The sequence below is a fragment of the Hyperoodon ampullatus genome, assembly GCF_949752795.1.
Source record: "Hyperoodon ampullatus genome assembly, chromosome: 2".
NCBI classification, from domain to species: Eukaryota; Metazoa; Chordata; class Mammalia; order Artiodactyla; family Ziphiidae; genus Hyperoodon; species Hyperoodon ampullatus.
The window spans coordinates 31,570,715-31,590,967 of NC_136915.1; the positions used below are offsets into that span (position 1 = coordinate 31,570,715).

Below are 20,253 nucleotides of genomic sequence, written 5' to 3' on the forward strand. Positions count from 1 at the left end.
TCTGGCTGTGTTGGGTCTTCATTGCTACACACGGGCTCTCTAGTTGTGGCGAGCAGGGGCTACTCTTTGTTATGGTGCACAGGCTTCTCATTGCAGTGGCTGCTCTTGTTGCAGAGCACGGGCTCTAGGTGCACAGATTTCAGTAGTTGTGGCTCACAGGCTTAGTTGCTCCACAGCATGTGGGATCTTCCCAGACCAGGGCTTGAACCCATGTCCCCTGCATTGGCAGGCAGATTCTTAACCACTGTACCACCAGGGAAGCCCCCCAGATTGGTTTTTAAAAAGCAACTCATTACTGCTTTAAAAAATCTGAAATATAAGGATACAGGTATGTTAAAGGTTGTAAAAGACATACTATACAAACTAACTAAAAGAAAATCAGTGAAGCTAAACTAATATAATGCAAATTAGACTTTAAGGCAAGAAGCATCACTACATACTGCATAATGAATAAAATGCCAATAAACTAGGAAGAAAAAAATACTAAATTTGTATGTAACTGGTAAAATAGCCTCAAAGTATGTAAAAGCACATCATACACACCACACCTCCAGGTCTGCAGTATAAAGGGCGTGAACCAAGGGTCCTGGGAATCAGGGAAAAGAGAACTTGTACAGAGGAATGAATGTGGAAGACAGAATACATCCAGGGATATGAACACAGCCTAAGAGTATCCATGTTGCCAGCTGCTGCAACAAACAAACCTCCAAATTTCAGTGATTTAATTCAACAAATTTATTTCTAGCTTTCATTACATGTCCGGTAAGGTAGGGACCCTACTTATTCACAGTCCTCAAGGAAAGAGGCTGACAGAGGCTTTGACACCTTGACCATCGTGAACATGTGACAGAGAAAGAGGGGGATGGATGCGACACACAAACTCTTAACTACCTCAGATCTGAAGTAACACAAGTCATGTCTGCTCACAGATCATTGGCTAGATCCAGTCACATAGCCCCATTCTAACTGCAAGTGTTACCAAGTCCAAGCTCGTACTGCTCGCCACACAAAAGGCCAAGAAATTGCTGGGGCAAGGAATAGCAACTTTATTCGGAAAGCCAGCAGATTGAGAAGATGGGGGACTAGTGCCCCCAAAGAACCACCTTCCCCGAGTTAGAATTCAGGCTTCTTTTCTACTAAAAGGGTAAGGTGTGAAGTCCTGGTTCCGGCCAGACTCCAGAGCAGATGTGGTAATTTCTACCTTCCTGCAGCCATTCACATGTGGGCCTGGTCAGGATGTTTCCTGTGAGCTAAACAAAAGTATTTTAGCTTAACACTCATTACCTGGGAGGCAGGGCCCCCAGAGATGGGCCATTATGTATAATTTAAGCTTATAGACAACATCCCTTTTAGTGATTAAGTTGTAGTACTCATTTATCTTATATTTAAAAGTTTGTACTTTTTTTGTTGTTGTTGTTGTTGTTTTTGTTTTGTTTTGTGGTACACAGGCCTCTCAGTGCTGTGGCCTCTCCCCTTGCGGAGCACAGGCTCTGAACGCGCAGGCTCAGCGGCCATGGCTCACGGGCCCAGCCGCTCAGCGGCATGTGGGATCTTCCCGGACCGGGGCACGAACCCGCGTCCCCTGCATCGGCAGGCGGACTCTCAACCACTGCGCCACCTGGGAAGCCCTAAAAGTTTGTACTTTTGACTGCCTTCATCCAATTCCCCCTCCCCTGACCTCTGCCTCTGGTAACCATGAATCTGATCTCTTTTTCTATGAGTTTGTCTGTTTGTTTTTGAAGTATAATTGACCTATAACATTCCATTAGTTCCCATTATACAACGTAGTGATTTGATATTTCTGTACCTTTCAAAATGATCACCACAGTGATAAGTCTAGTTATGACATGTCACCATCCAAAGATATTACATAATTATTGACTATTCCCCACACTGTACCTTTCATACCCGTGACTCATTTACTTTGTAACTGGAAGTTTGTACCTCTTAATCTCCCTCACCTTTTTCTCTCCTCCCACTGCTCTCTCCTTTAAAAAAAAAAAAAATCTTTTGCTTGCTCTCTTTTCCTCTTTCCTCCTGGGGTCAAATGGTCTTTGTTCCTTCTTATTATAGCATAGTTGCTGCATTTTTCTCTTTGTAGACAGAAGGCTCACCTCAGCCTACTCATAGTATCTGCCCCTTACAATTCTGGTCTGCCCATGACATTGGCTTGCCATAGTGTCTACTGGCTTCTGCTGTGGCCCTGACTCTGCATTGACCTTTCAACTTACCTTCCCAGAGCTAATTTTGGCAAATTCTTGGGGGAAGCATCTAATTGCCAGGCTTTCCTGGTGGCACAGTGGTTAAGAATCTGCCTGCCAATGCAGGGGACAAGGGTTCGAGCCCTGGTCCGGGAAGATCCCACATGCCGCGGAGCAACTAAGCCCGTGCGCCACAACTACTGAGCCTGCGCTCTAGAGCCCACGAGCCACAACTACTGAGCCCATGCACCACAATTAATGAAGCTCGTGTGCTTAGAGCCCGTGCTCCTCAACAAGAGAAGCCACAGCAGTGAGAAGCCCGTGCACCACAATGAAGAGTCGCTCCCACTCACCACCAACTAGAGAAAGCCCGCATGCAGCAATGAAGACCCAACACAGCCAAAAAATGATAATAAATAAAATAAATTAATTAAAAGAAAAAAAAGAATCTAATTGCCTAGCTTAAGTCAAATGTCTGTTACTGGTCCAAAAAGCTGCGGTCAGGGAAACAGGGTCACATGGTATAAAGGTGGCCACTTAAGCAAGAGGGTGTGAGTGAGAAGGCACCCCAATTCATGTCTTTTACTTCATTCCATTGCATCAAACTGGACAGCAGCAAATGGAGGTGACTATCCTTGCCAGAAGCCTCCACTTGACCTGGTAGCCACTCCGGTCATTGTGGCATTATACAGAAACTCGATGAAGGCACACAGCTTATTTGCCTTGTTCGTTGTTGTATCTTCAGTAGCTAGAGCTACGCCTGGCACATAGCATGCACTCAACAAATATGTATTGAATGAATGAATGGGACTTGAATAACATGATTCAGTATTGCCTCCAAACTCCCTTTCCTAGAAATTAAATATCGCAGGGAAGTCAATTACTTTCCCTCTGAACTACAAAATCTGATTGTAGATTTCACTGCTCCCTTTTCTCAGGGTTAAGTGTTGGGCTGAAGTGAAAGCATGATGGGAAGAGGTATGTACAAGTGTGTGTGTGGAGAGGTTGGTGAGGATAATTACTCTACTGGGTGGATTGTGTTGAAATAAAAATCTGGAGGAAGGGGTGAGAAGTAGGAACAGAAAGGCCAGGGGAGAATGTACCATTTTTCTGTCTTGGTGGAAACCAGAGTGATCTCTAATTATCATAGCTTGTTCTTATGACATTTCTCCGGTAAAATGAACCCATCCTGAACCTTGAGCCCATGTCCTGCTTCATGTTATAAGAATAATGCTTGCTGCTGGTTCTTTGCCAAACATGTATTAAATGCCTTGTTCTGTTTAATCCTTACTACAAATGTATTAGATGGCTCTTGCCTTATATTTCCTTCTTCCCTTCCCATCCAAGATTATAAAAAGGTTATTTACATCTACTTATCCATTTAATTTGTTTAAATTCACTTTCATTTTTAACCAAAGTGATATTGTATGTAGTATTAAATGTCAAATAGTACTCTAAGGCTTATTATAAAAATAGAAAGTCCTTGCCTTTCCCCTCACCCTATCCCTGAGTTTCATCCCCCAGAGCCAACTGCTTTCAACACTTTTGGTTGTATCTCCTGGTATTACCTCACATTCACTGAAGATGGTACTGAGTCTGGCACAAGGTGGGCCCTTTGTAAGTGGGGTTCTTTCTTGCTCTCACTCTGCTCTACAAGGCTAGGGGTATGGTGAGTTGGGGCGTGATGAGGTCACTAATATACACAAAGCAGTTCATAAACAACTCAGCTAATATTTACTAGCTCAGGAGACATTATTGCACAATGATTAAGAGCACAGGCAGACATAGGCTCAAATTCTAGCCCACTCTCTTTCTACCTCTCTAAGCCTTTGTTTCTTCACCTGTAAAATGGGGAAAGACAATACTCATGACACAAGATTGATACAAAGATAAGGGTGTGGGTGTGGAAAATCAAGTACCCTAAAACATGGCTTCTGATCCATTCCATCAGACAGAGAAACCATGTCTGGAAAAGGTCTTGAAAGATAGGTGAATTTGAACAAGAAGGAAAAAGAAAGGCTATTACAGAAAAGAGAAGAACTGAAGTGCAGACTTAGAGGCAGAGATGAAGATAGTGTGTTTGAGGAATAGTGAAAGTCGACTGATGTAACTTGAATGTTGGGTTCTTTTTAGGTGTAAGAGGTCATGTCAGATAGGCAGCTGAGGAAAGCCCTGCCAGGGTAGACCCACAGAGTATTACTGTAGGGTGGGTAGGCAGGAATAAGTCAGCGTGCAAGGAGTACTTGTTGGTGAGCAGCAGGCAAAATGGAGTGGATTCAGGCAAGGGGCAGACTCAGGTATGATGTAACCAAGCTTTGCCTGGTACTCCAGAGACCTGACTGAGAGTTCTCAGAGAAGTAACTTAATTTGAGCCTCATAAGATAGAGTTATACTAGATGGTCTTTAAGAGCTCTTTCAGTCCTAATGTTCTATAATTTCTATTTTATAGTATTTATATAGTGACAGTGGAAATATAGAAAAAGAGAAAGAATTTAAGTGTTTTGCAAATAGTATCAATATGACTTTGTTACCATTTGGACACTATTTATTTGAGAATAAAAAAGTGTACCAAGAGTGACTAAAGTTTGAATATGGGTGCTTGAGAGGTTGGAGTGCCCTTCAGTGGGGAAGTGTGTAGTGGAAGTGACTGTAAAACATGCAAAGGAAAACTCTAGTAGATGTATGAAGAAGAGACCAGGCATGTTCCTGTCTCTAGGAACTTGAACTTGATATTACCTCTGCCTGGAACTCTCTTCCTCCAAATGTCTGCATAGTTTCCTTTATGTCTCCCTTCAGGTCACCCTTGCAGTGAGGTCTTCCCTGACCAACCAACTAAAAATTACAATCCTTCCCCACCCTGACACTCCATCTCCCCTACCCCTGCTTTGCTTTTCTCTATAGCATTGATCATCACCTGGCCACTCCATTTTATTCACTGACTGATAGACATCCTAATATGGAAACTCTGTAGAAACAGTATTCAAAGGATGTCATTGTGTTGGAGAGTTTAGGGAAAACAAACAATAAAGATACAGAAAACAAATAAAATGGTGAAAAAAAGGGGGAGTTGTTAACTCCTGGAGAAACGAAAATTGAATAAAAAAGGAAGTGTGATCATGGTTCACACTTGGCCCAATAGTGAAAAATATTATAGAAAATATTGTATCCACTAGGGGTTTAACCTAAAATAATAATACTGCCACATGGGGGCATTGAAAGGCGAAACTTGTGAGAGGGGTGTAAATCAGGATATCTATCAATTTCAGTCATTCCTAGAGATACCTGTCCTGGGTGTCTTCCTGCTCCTATCGGGGGCAGACTGCCTTTTGGACTTCCACAGCTGTCATCCTGGGGCTCCCTGGAGCTTTTCTTCTGTTGGATTTCCTTTTTACCAGACCCCAAGTTTCCCCTCACTTTTTTTAGTTACCCCTTCATTATATCCTTTGGTGGCTTCCTCTCTTCTTTCTGATTTTGTTTGCCCTTCTCTGAATAGCCTTGGCAAGGGATTGGCTTAGGCACGAGCCTATGACACAATTCTGGTCAATAAGAAATGATGGGACATTGACTGGGAGCTTCTCAAAGAGTTTCTCTTACTCTTTAAAAGGGTTATAAGACAGCCATTTCCTCCTCTGCATCTGAATATTGTTACGTGGGCATGTGATGCTTGGAACTGCTTCCATCCTTTTTCAACCATGAGGAGAAAGCCAAAGAAAACACAGACAGATGATCTGATACCCCAATGTCTTTGAACCGCTAGATTAACCATCCCTAAATCTTGCCTACCTAAAGACTCCTCAAGGGATTTCCTGGAAGCCCAGTGGTTAACTGCAGGGGGCTTCCACTGCAGGGCACACGGGTTTAGTCCCTGGTCGGGGAACTAAGATCCTGCATGCTGTGTGGCAAAAAAAAAAAAAAAAAAAAAAAAGTGGTGTATTAAGCCCACTATATTTTAAATCCCAAAATGTGGTCTGAGACCATCAGAATCAGCACCACCTGAGATCTTATTAGAAACGCAGAATCTCGGGCCTCACCCTTGGCCTACTGAATCAGCATTTGTATTTTAAGCCTACTGAATCCAGAATCCAGAATCTGGATTGATATGTTCGTTAAAGTTTGTGAAGCACTGCTTTAAGCCATCTTTAGCTATTTCCCTTCTTATTTGCAGCCAAACACATTCTAACTGATAGAGTGGATGAAGCAGACATCTTTCAAGCCATGTGTCACACCTCCCTGGCCCACTTTGATTTCAGCAGGAGCTTCTATGGTAGACAGAATTCTAAACATGTCCCCATCCCCACGATCCCTGTCCTCTGGCTGTTCTAACACCAATCTAGTTAGTGCTGTGAAGGGATTTTGAAGATGGGATTAAGGTTACTAATCAGCTAACCTTAAAATAGGGAAATTATCCTGGAATATCCAACTGGGCCTAATGTGTCACTTGAGATCTTAAATTTTTTTTTATTTTATTTATTTATTTTGGCTGCGTTGGGTCTTCGTTGTTGCGTGCGGACTTTCTCTAGTTGCGGCGAGCAGGGGCTACTCTTCGTTGCGGTGCACAGGCTTCTCCTTGCAGTGGCTTCTCTTGTTGCGGAGCATGGGCTCTAGGCACGTGGGCTTCAGTAGTTGTGGTGCACGGACTTAGCTGTTCCACAGCATGTGGGATCTTCCGGGACCAGGGATCAAACCTGTGTCCCCTGCATTGGCAGGCAGATTCTTAACCACTGCGCCACCATGGAAGTCCCTTGAGATCTTAAAAGTAGAAGAGGGAGGTGGGAGATGAGCCAGAAGATGAGGTCTGAGAGATTCTAAGTGTGAGAAGGGCTGGACCTGATATTGTTTGCTTTGAAGTTGGAGGAAGGGGGCCACAAGCCAAGACATGCAGGCAGCCTGTAGGTGAGAAAGATCCCCAACTGATGGTCAACAAGAAAACAGGGACTTCAGTCCTACAGTTGCATAGAACTTGGATTCTGCCAATGATCTGGGACATGGATTCATTCCCAACGCTTCCACAAAGGAGCATAGTCCTGCCAACGCTTTTGTTTTGGTCTTGTGTGACTCTAAGTAGAGAACCAGCTGAGTCACACTTGTGCCCAGAATTTTGACTTCCAGCAACTGTGTGATAATATATTTCTGTGCTGTTTTAAGCTGCTAAATTTGTGGCAATTTTTTATAACAGCACAGTCAGGGTAGACAGTTCTGTGCAAGCCTAAACTTACTTCTCACTGGCAGCATCCCACTTCAATCATACAATGTGTCTTTCTGTCTTAATGCCTGCCTCAGGACCTCCTCTGATGTCAGGGAGCCTACTTGGCACAAAGGAGACCAGAAGTATGAGGAAGTTAACAGCCCTAGAGAAAACACTCACCCAGCAGATCGGGGACCAGTAGATAATTGCTTTAGTCTTGAACCTCTTAATTCTAAATGGTATTTTATTTTGTTTTATTTTTTTCTTTTGGCTGCACTGCACAGCACATGTGGCATCTTAGTTCCCCAACCGGGGATCGAACCCATGCCCCCTGCAGTGGAAGCACAGTCCTAACCACTGAACCGCCAGGGAAGTTCCTTGAACCTCTTAATTCTGGGAGGCATTCGTACACTTCTCAGAAGTCCTGGTGAAACAAATGCCCCATTATCTACAGCAGTGATGCCGAAACCTGGTCTCTGTGCGCCAGCACTGAATTGAATCTGGGAGGCAGAGTTTTGGGTGAAGCAGAAAAAAAAAAGCTTTATTGGCAAAGTTTTATTGCTTTGCCAGGCAAAGGGAGCCACAGCGGGCTAATGTCCTCAAAATTGTGTGTCCCGACCTGGAGAGAGTAGTGAGGAGTTTTATTGTAAATGGTTCAAAGAGGAGGGCATGATCAGCTCATGGACATTCTTTTGATTGCTTGGTGGTGAGGTAATTGGGAGTCAGCAACATCAGCCTTCTGGTTCCAATAGATCTGGGGTCTATGCGCTTGTGGGCAGCATACAGTTAACTTCTCCACCTGATGGGGGTGTTCAGTTTCTGCAAAACAGCTCAAAGATATTGTTATGTGTATTCCTTGAGGGGGAACAAAGACCCTGCCCCAAGGCTGCACTCTTGTTTTTTAAAAATATTTATTTATTTATTGGGCTGCACCGGGTCTTCGCTGGGTCATGTGGGATCTTCGTTGGGGCGTGTGGGACCTAGTTCCCTGACCAGGGATCGAACCCAGGCCCCCTGCATTGGGAGTGCGGAGTCTTAGCTACTGGGCCACGGGGAAGTCCTGCACTATTGTTTCCTGACTGTTCCTTCCTTGTCTCCGCATCCCCTCCTTTCCCTGATTAGGACCTGTTTGAACCTGCCCTTTGGAACTCAGGGAAGGTCGTGGGGGCTGAATGAAGCCTATTTGCTGCAAACAAGAAATGGGGGACACAGAAAGGCTTTTGTGCCCAGGAGCTCCACAGGGTCCTGCTCGGTTTCAGCAGTAACCTCCATCATGCATCATTAGTTTGGCTTTTCTTTCTTTCTTGTCTCATTCTTTTCAGATCCTCACTCTTGCTTCCTAGAATTACCTCTTAAATGACCTCCCTGCTCCCAAGTCGTTTTCTCAATCTCTGCTTGAGATTGACAGGTGTACAAGTTAATAAAGGGAAACCTAAGTAAAATGGAGTCAGAAGACCAGAAGGGGGAGCTCTCCTGCATGTACCACTTGGCATCAATACAGATCCCAACAGGAGGAGAGGGTACCTTGCTTCTCCAATAGGAAGTGACACTACTTAATTATATTGCCAGCTGGAAGAATACAGATTTTTCTCCTTGCCTGGCAACAACTCAACCAATGAAAAGCCACTATACTTCAAACTCACAGTATCCTCCAACAGATTTTTTTGCCCCTTCCAACTTTCCCCTCTCTATAAAGTTTTCTCTCCTTTTTTTTTTTAAATGTATTCATTTTTTAAATTTTTGGCTGTGTTGGGTCTTCATTTCTGTGCGAGGGCTTTCTCTAGTTGTGGCAAGCGGGGGCCACTCTTCATCGCGGTGCGCAGGGCTCTCACTGTCGCAGCCTCTCTTGTTGCGGAGCACAGGCTCCAGACGCGCAGGCTCAGTAGTTGTGGCTCACGGGCCTAGTTGCTCTGCGGCATGTGGGATCTTCCCAGACCAGGGCTCGAACCCGTGTCCCCTGCATTGGCAGGCAGATTCTCAACCACTGCGCCACCAGGGAAGCCCCATCCTCTCCTTTGTTTTACCAGGACTTGCATGTGGTTCCCCAAATAGTTGTTTGTCCCAAATTGCAATTCTTTGCTGCTCCTGAATAAACCTGTTTTGCTGGTAAAACAACTGGCTGTTTCAGTGTTTTAGGTTAACATGGGCAACCAATAAAGTCTCCTCCACGAGCTCATCTTGCTTAGAATAAAATTGTAGCTTACTAGATTATTTCAGGGTTTCACACTGAAACCAGGCCTCGAGGAAAACAAATCAGGAACTCCATACCACTAAGTTCTTCTCTTTTTCCTTCTCTTTTAATGGCATTGCCTTTTGAGAGAAAGATTGAATCTATCCTCAGCACCAGAGAGAAAAATCCCAAAGAATTATTGTAATCGAGGACTCTTGGGTCAGCGTCCATGATTGGTACAATGGGAAACAGGGCGCTATTGTCAGTTCACCTTGGGTCAGAGTTCTAGCCCTGGGTCAAACCATTAGGGATGGGTGGTAGTGTCAAGGACTCCAGGCACGGCCAGTGGGAACCACCACTGTGTTGCAGAGCAGTCCCAGAAACAGTGGGATAATTGAGAGCTGGGGAACCTTCCCACTAGTTATCTAAGACCACACTACCCACTCCCAATTTTCTTACTTCCTCTTTAATGATTCTTTCTCAATTTACTTCACGTGTTCTTCCTCTGCTCAACCCATAAATGCTGGTGTTTCTGAAAGTTCCATCCTTATTCTTTTTCTCTTATTCATTCCCAGAGTCATCTGATTCTATGGCAGACATTATGGTCTTCTCCCCAACATTTAACTCAATGCAAAAATTTAATCTAAGCCAGTCATGGTCATTCCATTCCCCCTTGGCAAAAATCTGTTTGTGTTGAACAGGCCTAAATCATATTAGACCAATGTGATTCAAGGAAATGCTTGCTTAGGACTTCTGTAAGGCAGCTATGCTCACCACTATACCACCAATGCCTCTTAGGGCTCTGGGAAAGAGAAATCAGTTTTACCATTGTCTGTTGGATGGCAAAAGGAAGCATGCAGCCTCAACTACCTGTGGCAGTCATTTTGTGTTTTGAGTGGAGCCAGTTTTGGCGTGAAGTCAATGATGGGGACAGCAGAGCAGTGAGATGGAAGCATCCCAGGTCCCTAATGACATTGTTGAACCAGGGCATCTACCCACTCTGCCCTCCCATTGGATTTCCTGCACTGTGAGATATGTTTCCACATTGTGTAAGCCAGTTTGAATCAGGTGTTTGCTATTGGAGCTGAAAGCATTCTACTTAATTCACACTTTTTTTTTCTTTTGTATTTAAATTTATTTTTTATTGAAGTATGGTTGAATTACAATGTTGTGTTAATTACTGCTGTATGACAAAGTGATTCAGTTATACATATATGTACATTCTTTTTCATATTCTTTTCCATTATGGTTTATCACAGGATATTGAATATAGTTCCCTGTGCTATACAGTAGGGCCTTGTTTATTCATTCTATATATACCAGTTTGTTTCTGCTAATCCCAAACTCCCAATCCAACCCTCTCCCACCCCCCTCCCCTTTGGCAACCACCAGTCTATTCTCTGTGTCCCTGATTATGTTTCTGTTGTTTCATAGACAGGTTCCTTTGTAACATATTTTAGATTCCACATATAAGTGATATCATACGGTATTTGTCTTTCTCTTTCTGACTTACTTCACTTAGTATGATAATCTCTAGTTGTATCCATGTTGCTGCAAATGGCATTATTTTGTTCTTATTTACAGCTGAGTAGTATTCCATTGTATATATGTAGCACATCTTTTTTTTTTTTAAATTATATATTTATTTATTTATTTTTGGCTGTGTTGGTTCTTCATTTCTGTGCGTAGGCTTTCTCTAGTTGTGGCGAGCGGGGGCCACTCTTCATCGCAGTGTGCGGGCCTCTCACTGTCGCAGCCTCTCTTGTTGCGGAGCACAAGCTCCAGACGCGCAGGCTCAGTAGTTATGGCACATGGGCCTAGTTGCTCCACGGCATGTGGGATCTTCCCAGACCAGGGCTCGAACCCGTGTCCCCTGCATTGGCAGGCAGATTCTCAACCACTGCACCACCAGGGAAGCCCCTGTAGCACAACTTCTTTCTGTATTTATCTGTTGATGTACATTTAGGTGGTTTCTATGTCTTGGCTTTTGTAAATAGTGCTGCTATGAACATAGGGGTACATGTATCTTCTTTTTTTAAAAAAATATTTATTTATTTATTTGGTTTGCGCTGGGTCTTAGTTGCAGCAGGAAGGCTCCTTAGTTGCGGCATGCAGGCTCCTTAGCTGTGGCCTGCAAACTCTTAGTTGCAGCATGCCTGTGGGATCTAGTTCCCTAGGCAGGGATAGAACCCGGGCCCCCTGCATTGGGAGCAAGGAGTCATAACCACTGTGCCACCAGGGAAGTCCCAGAGGGTACATGTATCTTCTTGAATTACAGTTTTTTTCTGGATATATGCTCAGGAATGGGATTGCTGGATCATATGGTAATTCTATTTTTAGTCTTCTGAGGAACCGCCATACTGTCTTCCACAGTGGCTGCACCAACTTAAATTCCCACTAACAGTGTAGGAGGGTTCCCTTTTCTCCACACTCTCTTCAGGATCTGGTATTTGTAGACTTTTTAATGACAGCCATTCTGACTGGTGTGAGATGATACCTCATTGTAGTTTTTTTTTAAATAGGTTATTTTATTTTATTTATTTAAATTCATTCATTTATTTATTTATTTTTGGCTGCATTGGGTCTTCGTTGCTGCACGTGGGCTTTCTCTAGTTGCTGCGAGTGGGGGTTACTCTTCATTGTGGTGCGCAGGCTTCTCACTGCGGTGGCTTCTCTTGTTGCAGAGCACGGGTTCTAGGCGCACGAGCTCAGTAGTTGTGGCACGTGGGCTTCAGTAGTTGTGGCTCTCGGGCTCTAGAGTGCAAGCTCAGTAGTTGTGGCACATGGGCTTAGTTGCTCCACGGCATGTGGGATCTTCCTGGACCAGGGCTCGAACCCATGTCTCCTGCATTGGCAGGCGGATTCTTAACCACTGCACCACCAGGGAAGCCCCTCTCATTGTAGTTTTGATTTGCATTTCTCTAATATTAATTCACACTTAATGCTGTGAAATAAAATTCATATTTTATGGCAAGACCAGAAAAATTTAAACATAAAAAATTTTATGTGCCCTTTGGCCTCCTCTCTCCCCACCCACACTGTGCATTGTATAACTGCTTTATGCATCGACCAAACCTTCCCCATCATCAGAAATACCTGCTCAACTATAAAGAGCAACATTCTCCTAGCATCAATAAGACAACTCCTTAAAGATAACATTCTTATTTTTTAAAATTCTTTTCCACTATGGTTTATTACAGGATATTGAATATAGTTCCCTGTGCTATACACTAGGACCTGTTGTTTATCTATTTTATATACAGTAGTTTGTACCTGCTAATCCCAAACTCCTAATTTATCTCCCCCTCCCCCTGCTACTGCCTTTGGTAACCATAAGTTTGTTTTCTACATCTGTGAGTCTGTTTCTGTTTTGTAAATAAGTTCATTTGTATCATATTTTAGATTCCACATATAAGTGATATCATATGGTATTTGTCTTTCTCTGTCTGACTTACTTCACTTAGTAGGATAATCTCTAGGTCCAACCATGTGGCTGCAAATGGCATTTTTCAATCTTTTTTATGGCTGGGTAGTATCCTGTTGTCTATATACACCACATCTTCTTTATCCATTCATCTGTCGATGGACATTTAGGTTGCTTCCCTGTCTTGACTATTGTAAATAGTGCTGCTGTGAACATTGGGGTGCACGTGTCTTTTCAAATTAGAGTTTTCTCCAAATATATGCCTAGGAGTAGGATTGCAGGATAATATGGTAGTTCTATTTTCAGTTTTTTTAAGGAACCTCCATACTGTTTTCCATAGTGGCTGCACCAATTTACATTCCCACCAACAGTGCTAGTAGGGTTCTCCCCACTTTCTCCAGCATTTGGATAACATTCCTTCTTGCTAAGGGATCACATGGGGCTTTGATCTGGATTATGTAAACTGTCAATAATGCGTCATTTAATGTACAGCCCTCTGTCTCAAAAAAACTTATATAACTGTGCCTTGACTTTTAATGGGCGGAACAGCTCTCAGAGCTTTCTGAGATGCTCTTCCCAGGTTATAATCCTCAAATATGGCTCGAATAATATTTTCCATTTCTGTCTTAGATCGACTGGTTAATTTTTCGTCGACACTCCCATGAATTCTCTTGAATGTACTTTCCTGGGCTCCAAACCTACCCACATTTCCCAGCCTTGCTCCTCCTCTTCCTGGGTTTCTGACAATTCATTTACTTAAGAAATGAGAATCTGGCGCCTACCAGTGTGCCAAGCCCTGTTTTAGACACTGCAGATATAGTGGCTGATGAAACAGAATTGTTGTCTTCATGGACCAGAGAAGGAGGCAAAGGATAAACAAAACTTTTTCTTAATGAGTCAAATAATGAGTAACGCAGAGTAGGAACTTAATCAGTGTTGAGTGAAAAACTTAATATTGTTTATAGAATATCACATCAGAGTCTGTTATTCACTCCACAAGCAACCCTGGGCACTGAGTGTCACATCCTGTTTTTCAAGCCCTTGGAATCTAAAAAGGTAAAGGTGACCGAGCGCCGGCTCTCTGGAGCTCAGAGTCCAGAAGGAACTTCGAGCAAGTGTTGAGTGCTAATTTTGTTCGGCCCTGTAAAAACTGCTTCGTGGTAGCCATCTTATTTAGTCCTCACTGACTATAGGAGGTTGTCCAAGGACAGAGAGCTTGGGACAACTGGCCCGAGAGCAGGCAGGCTGGACAGTGACAAGAGCTCTGGCGAGGAGACAGTCCTGATCCTTGGAATTAGGCCCAGTCCGTGTGACCTTGCGCAAGTCACGGTCTCCCTCGTCCTCCCACTCTAGCCAGTGTCTGTAGTGTCTAACTCCTAGCGGGGAAGGAGGTCGCTGGAGAGAGGGACAGCCACAGACACTGCTTTCTTCCCCACCCTGCCCTATGCTCCCACGCCCTCCAGCGCCACCGCCCGGACCTTCTCCTGGGTTGCGGGAGGAGGGCATTCCCCTTCCCCCAGCGGGCTCCCTCACCGCTGCCCCAGGCTGAAAGGCGACAGATCCTCCACGAGCCACGCGCCTTGACTTTGTTTGGCCCCTGCTCCTTTGGCCCGGGATCTCGTAGCTCTCCCCGTCCACTCCCCCCGCGGCTCGCGACCACTTGGTCTGCGCCGCCTGCACTCTCTGTGTGCCGGGCCCGCCCGCACTGCGGGGGAGAGGCCGGGAGCCGCCCACGCCGCGCTCGGCGCTCAGAGTCGCCGTCTCCCTGGGACGCGCGCGGGCTGCGCGACGCGCGGGAGCCGGGCGGGCAGCCATGGCGCGGCGCGCCGGGAGGTAGCCGGGCGGGACACGGAGAGCGCGGGGGCCGCCATGGCCCGGCGGCGGCGCCGCGCCTGCATCGCGCTGTTCTTGGTGCTGCTCTTCGCCTTCGGCACTCTCATGGGCCTGCGCACGCTCAAGGCTCCGGACGGACTCCCGGCGCTGGGCCCCGGCCTGGAGCTGGCGCCCTTTGAGCGACGCCCCGAAGGGGGCCCCGCGCCGGCCGCCCGGGCCCCGGCCGCCCCCGCCGCGCCGCCGCCGCCGCCGCCTCCGCCCCGTACCGCGGGCCCGGGCAGCTCCCCGGGGCCGGCCCCAGCGGAGGCCGAGCCCGCCCCCGGGCAGAGTCTGCGCGTCTACTCGGACCTGCACGCCTTCTACTACTCGTGGTACGGGAGCCCGCGGCGCGAGGGCCACTACATTCACTGGGACCACGTCATGGTGCCGCACTGGGACCCCAAGATCTCGGCCAGCTACCCCCGCGGCCGCCACAGCCCCCCCGAAGACTTGGGCTCCAGCTTCTACCCGGAGCTGGGGCCTTACAGCTCCCGGGACCCCGACGTGCTGCGGGAGCACATGACCCAGCTGAAGGAAGCCGCCATCGGTGAGCTCCCCCTCCCCCGTCGCTGGGCCCCCAGCCTCGCCTTTCTTCGTTCCCACACCCCAACTTCCACTGCTCCTATCACGGGGCCTTTGGTCCCACTCAGCCTGGCTTCTACCTCTTCTCTTCTAGAACTCTCATCCCATGCTCACCAGGAGACCCCGCCCCCATCTTCTAGTTTTCAGACTCCTCCACCTCTGCCTTCTGACCCCCTACCATTCCAGGGCCCTTTCCTAGAGCAGAGCTGCTGGGAGGGCCAGTGGAAGGCGTTTGCACCAGGGCTGTCCCAGGTAGGGAGAGCGAGGAGGGGAGGGCAGTCTATTGGGCTTCTCGGTTTGGGTTAAGTGAGGCCGGGGTGCCCTGGCCCCGCAGGAGTCTGGGATTCAGAGCAGTAGTCCCTGGGATGGCCTCTGCTTTCACACTAGGCACAGGGTAGGGCAGCAGCCTGTCCTGAGTTTGCTGGTTGCAGAAAGGAAAGTTTGCCCACGTTGTATGATGGACCCTGCTCTATTTGCAGTAAGGGGCCTGGGAGCTTTTCAAGTACTCTGCTTGAAAAGAAGCCCCCCGTGTAGGCAGGCTGGGGTGGGGAGGCTGACTTATTTCAGATTTTGTCACTGAATTCTGCTGGATTTTACAGTACATTTCAATTTCTTTGGAAATGGTTAATGAGTGGGGGAAAAATCGAATGCCAGAGACAGTGGTGGGAAGTATTCACAGATAAATAGCAGAGGCCATCCCTCAAGATTCTACCATCTAGAGGGGCAGACAGTTGAGACAAATGTTGTTTCCCACGGGAAGGGTAAAATGACCTCTGCTCAGGGCTCCTCTCCCTGAGGTGCTCCTCTCCGCCAGAGACAGGACTGTGCCTTCCAGGTGGGTGTGTCACTGTCCACCCATTTCCCTTTGTTTAACTACTTGCTAATGCAGGCCAGAGGCTGCTGAGGCTCTCCGGCTCCTTCCTGGCCTGGCACGTTAGGGTTCCTGCAGTCACTGAGCTTCAGCACCGCGGGCGTGGACAGCTCCAGGACCCACAGCTCAGGGATCTCTGATCTGCAAGAAGAGAACCTGGCAGGAGTCTCCCTCAAGGTTTCATTCAGAAACCATTCTGCAGTTGGAGATGGTTTGTGAGGAAGGAATTCTCTGTTGTGGGGTACTGTGTGTCTCTGAAGTAGCCTCTGTGTTGTGTCTCAGGCGTCCTGGTCCTGTCCTGGTACCCACCTGGCATGGCTGATGATAATGGGGAACCCTCAGATGACCTGGTGCCCGCCATTCTGGACACTGCCCATCAGTACAACATCCAGGTGAGTCTCCAACAAGATGTCAAATGCTCTCTGGCCGATTCTAGAGATGTCCCCTCCTCCGCCCACAGGGATAGTGCCTCTACCAAAGTTCTTGGCGTTAGCCCAGGTATGCAAATACGTAGCAAGTGTGGTGTGGGGGGTAGGGGTCTAATAAATAATGCCTGTGTCACTTTTTTTCTGAATTTTATTTATTTTTTTATAGAGCAGATTCTTCTTAGTTTTTTTTTTTTTTTTTTTTTCTTGGCGGTACGCGGGCCTCTCACTGTTGTGGCCTCTCCCGTTGCGGAGCACAGGCTCTGGACGCGCAGGCCCAGCGGCCATGGCTCACGGGCCTAGCCGCTCCGCTGCATGTGGGATCCTCCCGGACCGGGGCACGAACCCGCGTCCCCTGCATCGGCAGGCGGACTCTCAACCACTGCGCCAGCAGGGAAGCCCAGTTATCTATTTTATACATATCAGTGTATATATGTCAATCCCAATCTCCCAATTCATCCCACCACCACCACCCCCCTTTCCTGCCTTGGTGTCCATACGTTTGTTGTCTACATCTGTGTCTCTCTTTCTGCCCTACAAACCGGTTCATCTGTACCATTTCTCTAGGTGCCTATGTCACTCTTATTTTTTGAGTTCTGAAAAAAAATTTTGGGAAAAATATAGGATAAATGGGAGACTAAATTAATATCACGGTGATAGAGGTTAGGTTGGAGACCCTGATCTGGAGAGAGGGCAGGCAAGGGCCAAACGGGCCCACAAACTGAACTCCAGCCTCAACTCCCTAGTGGGAGGCAGTGCTGGGCCTCAAGGAGTAAAGCACAACACGTGCTCTCATCAGGCAGGCTCTCTTTCAAGAGAAAGGATGGAGCTGGCCAGTTATTTTCCCCACGTGTACCTATCAAGTAAGTCACTGCCCTTACCTGTGTGTGGCAAAAGAAGAAAAACGATGAAAAGGAGCACCACCCCTGTTCCTCAGCCCATCACTGGCACATTAAATAGATCATGGGACGTTCTCCTATGGACACATTTTCCCATAGTTTCAGGCAGCTCGTGCCGATCACTGGGAGCTGGCACCTAAGTTGAAACCTGTTGGCCAGCCTGCAACAGCCCATCAGAATGATTCCCAGAGGCCTTGCTGTAGGAGGTGGGAAAACTCACCCCCGTTTTTTGGGCCCTGAGGGCAGTGGTTGCTTTTATTTACAATGTGCCCATGACTGCCAGGTCTCTCCTGAACTCGGCCTCTTCTCCAGGCCATAGTTGAAGCACGAGCCTTATAGGTTGTGGCCTCTGGAAAGATACTCACCTGACCAATATCTCCTGTTTGTGGCAGGTGGCCTTCCACATCCAACCCTACAAGGGCCGAGATGACATCACTCTGCATGACAACATCAAGTATATCATTGACACGTAAGGCTGCTCTGGGACCTGGATTTTGGTGGGGATCAAAATGGGGGTAGGGCTAGAAGGCTTGGAGGCGCAGGTCAAGAGACAAAAGGGCAGAATGCCCGTGTCCCCAGCATCTAAAAAGAGTAAAAGTACTGGGCTTGGAGACAGCAACCTGGGTTTGAATTCTGGTTCTGCGGCCTCCATTCTGTGATCAGAGGCAGTCCTCTTAACCTTTGAGTCTTGTGAGTTACGTGAGCTAATGTATGTGGAAAGTGGCTTGCAAATGGCTTGCATATATCATTCATTCAAAAAATATTTACTGAGTGCCTTCAGGTGTCCAGGCACTGTCCTAAGTCCCAGTTGTACAGCAGTGGGTAGGGCTAGCAAAGTTTACATCCTCGGGCGGGTGTGCAGATAGTGGTTACAGACGACAAATCAAATAGCGATCCATACTATGAAGAAGTAATAACGGAATAAAACAGGGTGTTAAGAGTGTGCCCAAGAAACAACTTTAGAATGGGTGGTCCAGTGAGCTTCTCTGAAGTGACATGTAAGCCAGCACCTAAAGGAAGAGTCAGCTCTGCAGAGATCTGGGGCAGGCAGAAAACTCCAGGCAGAGGGCTGTCAGATCCAAAGGCCGTCTGATGGGACAAGCTTGACAGCAGCCAGTGTAGCCGGAGTGAAGTGATAGATGGGGTAATAGCAGGAATGGCGGTGGGCAGGGCCAGATCAAGTAGGTAGGGCCTTGCTGGTCTCGGTAAGGAGCAGTCAGATCTGATTTACACTTTAAAAAGAGACCAGGTTATAGGGAGGTGGAAGTGGGAGCCTGGAGACCAGTTAGGTGGCTGTCGGTACAGTCCAGATAGATGGTGGTGGTGGCTCGGCCTGGGGCAGGGAAGTGAGGCTTAAATAGAGGAATGACGAGGCTCGGGAGAGGGTGGGAGGGAACTGGGTTCTTGCTTAGAGGCATGATGAGTCCAACTGTGGAGTCCAACTGTGGAGTCCAGCTGGATTCAAAATCGTGCTTGGACGTCTCATTCATGGCCAGCCCTCCGGCTGTGCTGGCTTCTTTTCTCTTGGACTGCTGGCTCAGCCGTTTCTTCCTCCTGCTCCTCAGGTATGGCTCCCATGGTGCATTTTACCGCTATAAGAACAGCATGGGTAAGAGCCTCCCACTCTTTTATATCTATGACTCCTACCTGACATCCCCTGAGGCCTGGGCCCACCTCCTGACACCGAACGGGCCCCACTCAATCCGCAACACCCCCTACGATGGGGTCTTCATAGCGCTGCTGGTGGAGGAGGGCCACACCCATGACATCCTGGCCGCCGGATTTGATGGCATGTACACCTACTTTGCCTCCAACGGTTTCTCCTTCGGCTCCTCCCATCAGAACTGGAAAGCTGTGAAGAACTTTTGCGATGCCAACAACCTCATGTTCATTCCCAGTGTGGGGCCTGGCTACATTGACACCAGCATCCGGCCCTGGAACAACCACAATACGCGGAACAGGGTCAATGGCAAGTACTACGAGACGGCCCTGCAGGCAGCCCTGACCGTGAGGCCCGAGATCGTCTCCATCACCTCCTTCAATGAGTGGCACGAGGGCACCCAGATTGAGAAGGCCATTCCCAAGAAGACGCCGACTCGGCTGTATTTGGACTACCTGCCTCATCAGCCCAGCCTGTACCTAGAGCTGACGCGCCGTTGGGCGGAGCACTTCATCAAAGAGAAGGAGCAGTGGCTGATGTGAAGGGCCTGCAGGCAGGGGCGGGAGGTGCTGACGTCCCAGCCTCACTGGAAGATGTCACCACGTGGGGCTCGGCTGAGGTTGTGGGCACTTGCTCCCAAGTCAGCGGCTGAGTGCTTCTGGGCCTATCAAGCCAGGGCCCGTGGAGAACAGAGCTAGTTTCTGAGGCAGGTGGGTGCCAGGGTGCCCTGCAGGGACAGGAAACTGGGTGGTATTCCAGAGAGGGAACCCCAGGGGCTGGCAGGTGGCTGGGCTTAGCCCAAGGCAGCTCCACATCCTCAGAACACTTTAAGACAATCCCTTCTAGCTTGAAACTCAGCTGGTTGGTGTTCTGGAGTCGCCAAGTCACTGGTCTTAGAAAGGTGTCAGGGCTCTGGGCTAGCATGCACCCTGCTCTCTGCCAACCTGCGTCCTCTCCAGGCCTC

General features: G+C 47.6%; 1 protein-coding gene across 2 annotated transcripts; it reads left to right on the forward strand.

Annotated features, from left to right (window-relative positions):
• Positions 1–14,849: 14,849 nt before the first annotated feature.
• On the forward strand, positions 14,850–19,831 carry MANEAL (mannosidase endo-alpha like; the record flags this gene model as incomplete). 2 transcript variants are annotated; one of them, XM_079728449.1, is made up of 4 exons in its annotated part: positions 14,850–15,399; positions 16,588–16,697; positions 18,022–18,098; positions 19,195–19,831. In XM_079728449.1, 4 exons carry the CDS (start codon positions 14,850–14,852, stop codon positions 19,829–19,831), a joined length of 1,374 nt encoding a protein of 457 aa, XP_079584575.1. The 2 variants fall into 2 exon arrangements, with proteins under 2 accessions (XP_079584575.1, XP_079584576.1); XM_079728450.1 differs by lacking the exons at positions 14,850–15,399; positions 18,022–18,098 and having other exon boundaries at positions 16,627–16,697.
• Between the last annotated feature and the right edge of the window lie 422 nt (positions 19,832–20,253).